General features: G+C 37.3%; 1 protein-coding gene across 2 annotated transcripts in view; it reads right to left on the bottom strand.

Moving 5' to 3' along the window:
• The window catches only part of LOC126298221 (L-threonine ammonia-lyase), a 209,988-nt gene that overhangs the window by 29,968 nt on the left and 167,402 nt on the right, over positions 1–12,618 (bottom strand). For both annotated transcript variants that reach the window (XM_049989526.1, XM_049989527.1), the window contains one exon: positions 6,615–6,751. In XM_049989526.1, the coding sequence (XP_049845483.1) occupies positions 6,615–6,751 (137 nt within the window). The remainder of the gene's footprint in view (positions 1–6,614; positions 6,752–12,618) is intronic.

Raw genomic sequence — 12,618 nt, 5'->3', positions numbered from 1 at the left:
ATGGTTAGAAACAATTTTCTCTTCCAGTCTTCAGAAATAGGAGCACCTGGGTTCCAGGGATCCACCTCTTTTTCCTATCTCATCACTAAATACTTCTACTGTAGTAGTGTTTCTTGCTTGGCAAAGATTAATTTTTCTTTTGCATGGTGTTCTGGCACAGTGAAACTTTTTAATCATGAAGAGCACTTTTGTTGCTATTAGTGCATGAGCCATGTCACAGTCTGCACTAAGAAAAGAACATGTTTGTAGAAAGTAACGCAGATCTTTCCTTTTAGTTAGAATAAGATCTAACTGATGCCAATGTTTTGAGCGGGGTTGCATCCAGGAAACCATGTGGTTCAGTTTACCTTTAAGGTATGTATTGGTGACTCACAGCTGATACTGTGTTCAGAATTCAAGCAACCATAGCCCATTTTCATTCATATTGCCCACTCTATGTTTGCCTAGGCAGTCAGGCCAAGTGGCAAAATCACTACCAATGCGAGCGTTGAAATCTCTAAGGATGCATAGATGGGCCCCAGAGTGCACTCCTTGTACCACATCACTGAGTTTGTGATAAAACTGATCATTGGCATCTGAAGTTGAGGTAAGTGTTGCCTTGCATGTATTAATTTATTTATTTATGATGTAATATTGCCTTAATTAATTGTTATTACTCAGTTAAACACTTATCTTTACAAGAGCTCTGAATCTGAAATATTGTAAACTTGTGCAATTATTCACTGTGAACCATCTCCTTGCCAAAGCTTTTACATGTTCGGTCCATTTCAACTGACAATTTACCTTTAACCGCAAGCTTTTACACGTTAAGTCCATTTCAACTGACAATTTACCTTCAACCCCAAGAATTTGGGGTCCATTAAATGTTGTAATAGATCATCATTAACTTTTAATCTAGCATCAGCTGGAAGAACATACAATTAGTTTTCTTTATGTTTACTTTATTTTTCAGTGATCAGTTATGGACACCCCTGAGGGCTGCATTAGCCTTTTCTGTCAGTTGTGTTAGAGTATTATCTATTATCACTGTGTTGCTGTCATCAGCAAACAGTATATTTTTCTCTACATTCAATACTATGGGAAATCATTAATCTAATTAAGAAAAAGGATTGGGCTTAATACACTCCCCTGTGGGACACCTATTTTAATATATTTTGGATCTGACTGGTGTTTGACAGCAAATCCTTCCGAAGTACATGAGATCTCAATTCATTGCTGCAACATGGAGAATGGTAATGCTATGGCAATACTGGCTGACTGTGGTCATATGTGTTTTCTGTGCTAGGACTCGGTTAAAAAATTATCAGTGCTCCAAGTTGTTGAAAGCTCACTCTGTCTATCAGGGGAAACTACATTTGACATCACTTTTGTTGTGCACAATGCTAGTCAGCACCTTGAAAAACTAGAAGATATACACTGTAATGCTGTGGAGAAAATCTTATAGTACCTAAAGGGCTCTTACAACTTATATTGTCCAAGGAGTGGGAATATCCTTTTGCAGGAGGTGCTCTTACTCACAAACCAGTCACAGGTTTTGGTGAAGCTGCCATATCTTTGAGCTCTAAAGGCAGAAGCTGGTTGCCTTCTACACAAAAGGTGTCTTACAGCCCTCATATAGTTTATGAAAGGCATTTTTATTTGTATGTACAATGAGAAGGCTCCTTATTTCTTTCTTTTTTTTTTTTTAATTCGCTAGACTGGTCTTGAAAACATGCTCATCATCAGCAGTATTATATGTTATTTTAAAGCTTTCATAGAAATGGGAATCTTTAACTTGGGACATGTCTGCTCTGTAGATCAGCTAGCAAACATTCCCACCAAGCTACTCATTAGAAGCACCTTTGGTAAGATACAACAGCTACTTTCTGTTGTCAATACTGAATATCTTGCAGATAAAAGATTGTGAAAGTGTTAAACATTTATTAATTGAAGAGGTAATGTTGTAATAATCAATTAAAAATTATTTTATTTGTTTCTCTGATATTCATAAACAGTGTTATACTTTCACATTTGTATTTGGTGCACTTTCAGTTTCTTGTACTGTACTACCATCTGAAACTTAAGCAGTGAACTTACTGGAAAAAGACCACTTTTTTCTTGTTATTTGTGTGCGTGTCTGTGTGCATTATGTACCACATTTCTGTACCAGTTTAGGATACAAATCTTTGCCATTATCCTACAGTGAGAATCAATGCTGTTTTACTGTGAGTCCTTTATCACAAAATGTTCCAGAAATTGTCAAAATTTTAGTAAAAATGTTTCAGTTTAAACTTTATTATTCAGTTTTTAGTTGTTACTGTAATAAAGTAGTTTGTTTCATTAAAAACATTTTATTTTTAAAAAATATGATTAGTTTGCTTAAAAATTCATTGATGATATAAACTTTTGCACTCTAAAATATTCTTTTGTGAAATTGAAAAAGGTTTCAGTAATTTTTACTACAGTCTTCTAACCTTAATGCTCTAATTTCCAGGTTTCTAGAAAGGTATAATTTTGTCAAAATTAATGTGCTTATTATTAAATTATTGAAATTATAATGTTTTAGTTTAGAAAAAATGACAGGAAAAGTGAGATTATAAATGTAGGTGCTATGCACCTATTCTACAAGTTTGTGTTCAGCTTTTGACATGTAAAGATAATATCCAATTAGTCTATGACTAACTTATTACTGAAAAGATACTATGCCACTCATCTGAAGATGTCTGTCATTTTCATCACTTGTCTGTAGAATGTCTCATGGGCAGTTCATCTGTTGTTAATAAATGATGAAAAAGGCACATAAATGTGTTTCATTCATCACATAACAAGCCCGTCCTCAGACAATGAGCAAGAAGCAAGAGGGAAAGATAAGCAAAATCAATTTTGTTTGTAATTATTTCCACCCACTGATAATTAAGTAGTGCAAAAAGGTAAACATTTAGTCCTAAAATTTGCTTACTTTTTCTGATGTTTAACTTCACTGCATACTGACTGGGATGGCATAATACAAACTCCTAAGTACTATAATGAGAATGTGATAGAACTGTGCACTGACGTTTTTGAGACAACTGGGAGGGCTGTGTCAGTTCAAAGAGTATAGACCTATCTCCATATGATCAATGTGGCCTCTAAACATCCAGTACAAGCCCAAGCCCATCAGCACCATGATGCACAAAGAAGGAGGGCAAAGAAACATTTGGAATGGAATCTGGACCAGTGGTGTGAGCATATTTTCACAGTTGACTGCAGGATTTGTTTGTTACTTGATGACAGTTGTAGAAGGAGATGTATGCCTTTGGGATGCAGTACCACAGGTTCAACAAGGGGGTGGTCAGTCTTGTTTTGGGTTGATATCATGTATAGATGATGGGTGCCTCTCATCATTATCAAGGTTAGTTTGGGTGCTGTGCACTAAGGGAACGGGATCTCTAACTTACTGTCCAGATCTAGCAATCTTTTAGTAAATAAATAGTCTCTCAAGAGGTTAATGCACAAGTAAACCATTTGAAACTTATGAACACCTTTTACCAGCAAACAGGAATCAACAAAATGAAATGGTCTGTGGTATCTGCTAATGTGAAACAAATTATGCATGCTTCAGGACCAGCTGAAACATTGCAGTAACCCTTGTCACACACTGAACGACCTCAGCAGAGGCATTGTGAAAGAAAAGGACAGATCTCAGTGGCAAAATCTCGAATACCTTGTTGACTGCAGCCAAAGAAGAATCCATGCATGGGGAGGAGCAAAATAGAGTTTGATTTAACAGATGTGCAAAAATGTGTACTTCCAAGCAAACAGCTTTTATTTTGTGATTTGTTAGCATATCTCAGAGTATTTTCTGAGAGAACAGTCCATGACTGTACTGCCAGTACTCAATGCCTAATGAGCACAGTATTTCAATTAGCAATCCTGTTGCCATCAACAGATGAACCGATGAACTAACTTCTTACGGGCATGCAAGTAACTTATATCTCCTCACCCAAAATCTCTCAAGCAACATTCCATACATGGTTCATGAAAAGCTGGGCCAACTCTAATGACATCAATGCTGTTGAGACATTAAACCCCAATCTCTCTCTCTCTCTCTCTCTCTCTCTCTCTCTCTCTCTCTCTCTCTCTCTCTCTCTCTCTTTGTCTCTCTCTTTGTCTCTCTCTCTCTCTCTCCCTCCCCCACCACCCTCTGGTGTATCCCAGATTCCCTGCCAATGCAAAAAGAAGCATGTAGATCATGTGGTTTACACAGTCGAAGATCACTGTCATGAACATGGGTGGCATACTTGTTTACTACAGCCAAGCAAGTCAATTATTGCAGTGCATATTTTTTTCTGAATTACACACTATGGAATATGACTGTAGCACAAATTTGACACAAAATACAAATATTGGAACTTGTCATAAAAGAAGTCACCCAAATCAAATATGAAACAAGCACCAACCAATAAACTGCAACAATGGTTACATTCTCAACAAGACCTGAGAACCCAACTCAGTATGATTAAGGAAAAGGGTGTGGTATTCATCATACATAACAAAGTGACTTCTGAGAAGGTGGTGTTCCAAAAACTATGCCACCTAAACTGCTTCTACAGCTGCAGCATACACCATAAGGTGCTGAGAGCATATGAAACATCATTCTGGAGAAATGAGGGGAGAGAACATAAGTCATCCATTTATCTCCTGGACATCTGTTCATCAGTGCATCAGATGACAATGAAATGTTTGCTGAAATATTGTGTCCATTGGACAGTGAGTACTAGCAGATTGTATATGGACTGTCTGCATTTATTTTGGTTATTATTTTGTTTTTACTCCATAGTAAATTGTTTTTATTAGTTCCATTATTCTTTCATTACCTGATCTCGTGAATCTAGGGCAACACTCATTCACATATATATGCAATAGGGACAGAACTTTGAGCAGTTTACATTAAAAACAATGTTACTTATAAGATGCTCCTCTGAGGAATTTCTATAATAATGTACATTGAATCTAATAAGTCCTTTAGTAAAATTTTTAGTTTATTTGGCAACTGTGCTATCTCTGTTCTATATATGCTCTTTTTCCAGATATGAACAGAATCAATAATCTCCGAATCTTAATATTCTGGTGTCATTAAAGCATTAAAGAAAATCAACAATTACTCAACTATCAAGTGTCCTAGTTGGACAACCTGAGTCTTTGCACTGCAGTCATGGAAATGCAGTCACTCTTAGAAAGTTACTAATCTTAAAAGTACAAATGTTATTAGTAAAAATAGATTACCTGGAGAAAAATAATTTCTTTTCTTAAATTATATTGTGTGAGATAAAAACTGCAGTAGTTTGGCATGCTGTGGAAAAAGCTGGTAATTTATAGAATTGATGTTGCGACACTTCATTTTAGCAAAGAAGGGAGAAATACGCTGTTTTACATTGAAACATCATCATATTATTTACCATTACTGGAATACTTGAGAGTACTGCTGCTTCATATAGTACAGAAACAAACTAAATGGACAGTGCACTAATATTTTTTATGTTACTAAGTCAACTTGTTCCACTATGTATAAACATAAACATGATAGCACTGCAAATTATGTATAGCTCAGGTAATGCATTTGTTAAGCACTGACTTCAGATTCAGGAGGATGGAGATTAATGTTCTGCCAAAGCATCCTAATTTAGGTTTTCTATGGTTTTCCAAAAGCACTCAAGGCAAATATTGGGATGATTCATTTAACAAGTTCATGGCCAACCAGCAGTCCTTTCCTTATTAAACATATATGTATACAGGGTGTTACAAAAAGGTATGGCCAAACTTTCAGGAAACATTCCTCATACACAAAGAAAGAAAATATGTTATGCGGAGATGTGTCCGGAAATGCTTACTTTCCGTGTTAGATCTCATTTTGTTACTTCTCTTCAAATCACATTAATCATGGAACAAAAACACACAGCAACAGAATGTACCAGCATGACTTCAATCACTTTGTTACAGGAAATGTTCAAAATGTCCTACATTAGCGAGGATACATGCATCCACCCTCCATCGCATGGAATCCCTGATGCAGCCCCAGAGAATGGTGTATTGTATCACAGCCGTCCACAATACGAGCACGAAGTCTAAATTTGGTACTGGGGTTGCGTAGACAAGAGCTTTCAAATGGCCCCATAAGTGAAAGTCAAGAGGGTTGAGGTCAGGAGAGCGTTGAGGCCATGGAATTGGTCCACCTCTACCAATCCATTGGTCACTGAATCTGTTGTTGAGAAGCATACGAACACTTCGACTGAAATGTGCAGGAGCTCCAGCGTGCATGAACCACATGTTGTGTCGTACTTGTAAAGGCACATGTTCTAGCAGCACAGGCAGAGTATCCCATATGAAATCATGATAACGTGCTCCATTGAGCGTGGTGGAAAAAACTAAAATGAGCTCTAACATGGAAATTAAGCATTTCCGGACACATGTCCACATAACATCTTTTCTTTATTTGTGTGTGAGGAATGTTTCCTGAAAGTTTGGAGTACCTTTTTGTAACACCCTGTATATTCACACATATGACTTATGTTTTTCTTGTATTAATCTGACATATTCTAAAGCATTGTAAAATTATCCTTTCACAATTAAATTACTACTACTAAGTTATCACTAACCTCTTGCCTTTATATTCAGGTAAGTGACCTGCAAGTATTGCTGCTAGTCCGGCTGCCCCAGCACCTTCCACAACACATTTTTCTAACTCCACAAGCCGCAAGATGGCAACAGCAATCCATTCTTCCTTCACAACTACCTAAAATTATGTTGGCATCTTAGAACAAATGTTCAAGGGCAATACACTCACAAGCCAAATGCTATGACCGCTTGCTTAGTGGCATGTTCGCCCATCTTTGAAGTGTAATACAGCAGTGCATGGCATGGATTCAACATGGCATTCACAAAAATTCAAAGATATACAACACTAGATGTCTATGTACAGGTCACACAATTCCCTTAAATTATGGGTTGGAGTTTTTTGGACACTAAGGTAGCACCAGATAGTATCCCAGATGTGTTTCATTACATTTAGATCAGGCAAATTTGGTGTCCAAAACATCAAATGAGATCACTGTCATGCTTCTCAAACCACTGTATCTTGATTTTGGTCTTATAACACAGACAGGTATACTGCTAGAAGACATCATCACAGTTCAGGAAAATATCAAGCACAAAGGGAAGCGGATGATCCACAGTAAAGTTAATGCTCTCCACAGCTGTCAGAGTACCATCACAGCTGAGATGAATGTCCTTCATTAGCATAATACTACCTCCAGCAGCTTGTGTGTATGCATCTGAGCAGCTGTTCACTTGCTTGACAGTGTATCCACACATGACCATCAACCTAGTGTAACAAGAAAGAGAATTCATCCATCCAGTTGACATTTCCATTAACCTGTGAGTAATCTTGATACTCTCATGCTCACTGGAATCTTAACTGATGATGGCATTGGGTCAACATAGGAACATATAGGGGTCATCTGCTGCAGAGCATAATGTTCAACAATGTGCAATAAATGGTGTGCTCTAAATCACTTATACCCACACTGGTGTATTGAGCCCTCTCATCTGCCTCATTGCCTCCAACTTCCACATTCTGTGATGAGGCATGAAAATCCAATAGCTTCTCATCTGGTCATGGTTCCTCTGTCCTTCAACTACTTTCCACAGATGCTCATGACTGTAGCACATAAACAACTAACCAGCTTTACTGTTTCTGGAATGCTCATATCCATGCATTGTGCCATAACATTAGCCTCTGTCAAACTTACTTACATCTGTGGATTTCCCCGTGTCTTCACTAGAATGATTCCTCATTTGTCTCTATTGTGCTTATATGCTTTCCTTAGCACATCAATGACCCATAGTGCCATCAGGTCGTGTTCATCTCACACTGGAAAATGCCTAATGTTTTGGCTCATGTATAATGTGGCTTTTACAGCATTTACACTGAAGAGGCAAAGGAACTGAAACACCTGATTAATATTGTGTAGGGCCCCTGTGAGCATGCAGAAGTACCACAACATGACATGGCATGGACTTGACTAATGTCTGAAGTAGTGCTGCATGGAACTGACACAATGAATCCTGCAGGGCTGTCCATAAATCCATAAGAGTATGAGGAGGTGGAGATTTCTTCTGAATAGCGCGTTGCAAGGCATCCCAGATATGTTCAATAATGTTCATGTCTTGGGAGTTTGATGGCCAGCAGAAGTGCTTAAACTCAGAAGAGTGTTCCTGGAGCTGCTCTGTAGGAATTCTGGACGTGTGGCATGTCACATTGTCCCACTGGCATTGCCCAAGTCCATTGGAATGTACAATGCACACGAATGGATGCAGGTGATCAGTCAGGATACTTACATACTTGTCACCTGTCAGTCATATCTAGATGTATCACGGGTCCCATATCACTCCAACTACACATGCCCCACAACATTACAATGCCTCCACCTGCTTGAACAGTCTCCTGCTGACATGCAGGGTCCATGGATTCATGAGATTGTCTCTGTACCCATACACATCCATCCACTTGATACAATTTGAAACGAAACACTTCCGACCAGGCAACATGTTTCCAGTCATCAACAGTGCAATGTTGGTATTTATGGCTCAGGCACGACATAAAGCTTTGTGTCATGCAATCATCAAGGGTACATGAGTGGGCGTTCAGCTCCGAAAGCCCATACTGATGTTTCATCGAATGGTTTGCATGCTGACACTTGCTGACGGCCAAGCATTGAAATCTGCAGCAACTTGTTGAAGGCTGGACTTCTGCCACATTGAACATTTCTCTTGAGTTATTGTTGGTCCTGTTCTTGCAGGTCTTTTTCCGGCTGCAGCGAAGTTGGAGATTTGATGTTTTATCAGATTCCTGATATTCACGGTACACTCGAGAAGTGGTCATACAAGAAAATCCCAACTTCATCGCTACCTCAGAGATGCTGTGCCCCATCATTCATGCACTGACTATAACATCACTTTCAAACTCACTTAAGTCTTGATAAGCTGCCTTTGTAGCAGCAGTAACTGATCTAACAACTGCGCTAGACACTTTTGTTATGTAGGCATTACCAACCGCAGTGACATATTCTATCCAAAGTTAGAATATAAGACAAATTATTTTTCCACTCACTGAAACATTGAAAACTTATCCATTTTCCTACAGACATACCTTTTCTTTCCTTAAGAATTTTTCATATTATCAGTTTTGGAACAGAATTTTCTGGTGATACCATCAAAATGGCATGGAATTCCAAAAGGGTTTTATGTGCTAAAATGTTTTTGTATTTTGTACTGTTTCAATGATATCATGAAAAAATTGTGAACTGACACTTTGAAAAATGGTTAATGAAAGAAAAAGGAAGTTTGTAGGACAATAAATGAGCTTTTAATGTTGCAGTGAAAAAATAAAACACTTCGAAGCTTTTGGACAAAAGCTTACAGCACTCACTGTTTCTTTCTGAAGCCTCTCTGAAACATATATTCCTGCTCAGAAGGTTTGCCTCCTTGTCTGTACAAGTAGTACTATCATTTAGGGAAATGTGTGAACTATCATCTGTTTTTTTACAAAAATATCCTGTTGTAGCCATCTGATTATAACTTCATCAGTACAATAAACAACCTGGCCAGTCATAGTAATTTGTTGATTACCAACTTACAAGATCACCATAGAAAGAATAGTTTCATGCATAAAAATCCAGACTGTGAATATTTCTACGCAGATCCCTTAATATATGATAGTATTGTACAGTTATCTCCCAGTCATGAAATTTTGAAAGAGGCACTGAAATTTGAGAATCTTTCTCTTGATTAAATTTTATGAATAGTGCAGTCATTATAAGTAGCTCAGGCACCCAACCAACATTTTTATTGAATGCCATGAGTGGGTGCAGATAAACTGTAGGACAGTTCAGATTTCTAGTTCAGTGCAGAATCACGCTCATTGTAGTGTATGAACATCTTAAGAGGCATTGGAAGATAGAGCTTACACAAATGAGTCAACACAAGAGGTCTGGCATGTGTCACCACCATGTTCAGAATGTTTCCGAAAAGATAAAAGAGCAGCACTCTTACTCCAATTGGGTATATGAGCACCATGGTACAAACAATGGCATATAGCAAGGGTTTGTTGAAATCAAACTGACCACGCAAATCTGCATGGTCTGAGTTTTTATATACAAACAAGTTAACAATATTGCCTCTTACCTACTTTATTAACTGTTTAGGCTCTTGCCATTGTCTCCTTTAGGCCAGTGAAAAGCATTAAATTCACATTGGTGGCCAATTAAATGGAGAAGTCTCCTCAACAGCCACACTATAGAAGTCACTTTCTGAGTTTGCTACTCTGACAGCTCCAAAATTTTTTAGCTTAATTCTGTAATTTAAAAAAAAATCTGTTAGAGTTTTGCTTCAGAAGTAACTGAGTGCATCTTTCATGACCATACTTTCCCAGCTTGATAGTTGATGCTTTCTTGCTGAGACTTTTTTGAAACACAGACCTAAGAAGGCGTTACCATTCCTTCGATAGAAGGGATGTATGATGGCCCATATGGTGAAGGTGAAGAACCAACATGTGTCAACAGCACTGTGTGGCATATATATTCTTATTTATGGGACACTATAGTCCCTGAATGCTGATGAAAACAATATGAACAAATTCATAAGTAAAGTTTTTCAGCTACCATGCAAGAGAAATCATTCACTAACCAACTACTTAAATGCCAACATGGAGAGAATGAAGACTAGAAGCTGCTAAATAAGGCCGATAAAGAACCACCTGTGTTGGCTCATGAGTCTAAAAGTGGTACACAGCTGATGATTGCATGAGCATAGTTCAACAGTAGCCAGTCTGTATTAGTGATTAATGTAACAGCATAACTCTGCCTGCAAATAAATGCCAGTCATCCAGTAAAGAGCATACTCAACAACTCAGTAGCAATAGGAAACAGAATTAAAGTTGAAACAATTTTAGCTGCAAACACATGGCCTCTGCCACTATGCACATTTACATTCATTTCACTGCAGAGGTTGACTGCACACTGCTGACAAACTTAGTATTCTATGAATAAAATACGCACAAAATATTTGAAATAAAAATAAATTAAGTGTACTTGACTTACTATGCAACCCAACCTGTTTGAACAAGATTATCTTTTAAACACCTCAAGATTGTGAGAAAACAAATATTTGTGTAGCTATAACATAGAAAGCACCTACATTATCCACACGATTCAGTTCAGAACAGCATGCTATCATAAATAAGTTTACACATTGCATTTAAATTATCATACAACCTATCAAATTACATAAAATAAAGCAAAATGAACATGTTTCAAAAGTAAACTTAAACCATTTATTAAGACCCACTGCTTTTTCTCAGTACAAGATTACCCATAGAATTGATGTGTCCTATATCCATTTCACTAGAGTAATAGACAATGGCCCATAACATCAATAAATGACAATAGTTAGTTCATGTTTCTAGTCTCCATGAATCTACTCATCTGAAAAACTATGGATTGCATCATTGATTTGTTAGACTTTTGTCATGCCCTCCATGCATATCACTGTTTGTAAGGCACTCATCAAATAAATTAATTCAGTAGCTTGTACTCTCATCTACACTTCATGTGCATGTTTTATTTCCCTTGCAGCAATTGTCAAAGCAATTTGATTAAATATGGTTCATACTACTAACTCAGATACCTTTTAGATATATATGTTGCAGCGAACCATATGTCATTATAATCTTGATGAGGGCATTATGAATAATTTTCTCCAGAATGAAATTTTAACTCTGCAGCAGAGGGTGTGCTGATATGAAAGTTCCTGGAAGATTAAAACTGTGTGCTGGGTCAAGACTCAAAATTAGTACCTTTGCCTTCCATGGGCTAGTGCTCTATGAACTACGCACATTCCACTGCAGAGTGAGAATTTCATTTTGAAAACATCCCCTAGGTGTGGCTATGTCATGGTTTCTCTATATCATTCCTCCTGAGAGTGCTAGTCTTGTAAATTTTGCAGGAAAACGTCTGAGAATTTTGGAGGGTAGAAGATGAGGTACTGGCAGAAGTAAAGCTGTGAGATGGGTCCTGATTCATGCTTGAGTAGCTCACTCAACAGAACACTTGCCCTTGAAAGGGAAAGGCCCTGAGTTCGAGTCTTGGTCTGGCACACAGTTTTAATCTGCCAGAAAGTTTCAATAATTTTCTTGTTTTGAAGAAAGAGTAGACATTATCATCTTTGCTTAATACATACAATAAAATTTTGTAAATATAGTTGGAGATGTGGAAAAGAATTATCAACATAGAATTTGTCATTGCCATGTCTATAATTAATGAATATTAACTGTATAATTAGCTAAAGAGTTCTCATACACTACTGACATTAATACATTTTTTCTTTATTTTATCTCATTTTGTTGATGGTGCATTTACGATAGGCACACAAAATAGCCAATTTTTCATTAATACTGTATTTCATTAAAATTTGTTATTCACTGGATAGCTTCCTGACTACTGATGATGGTAATACATTTGATGCTTGTAGATACATTGTCTTGAAAGAAACATTTGTGGTTCACAATATGTACAAATCTTGTGAAGGAGAAATTTTCAGTGAGCA

The sequence above is a fragment of the Schistocerca gregaria genome, chromosome X, assembly GCF_023897955.1.
Source record: "Schistocerca gregaria isolate iqSchGreg1 chromosome X, iqSchGreg1.2, whole genome shotgun sequence".
Classification (NCBI taxonomy): domain Eukaryota; kingdom Metazoa; phylum Arthropoda; class Insecta; order Orthoptera; family Acrididae; genus Schistocerca; species Schistocerca gregaria.
This window is presented reverse-complemented; position numbering and strand designations above follow the sequence as displayed.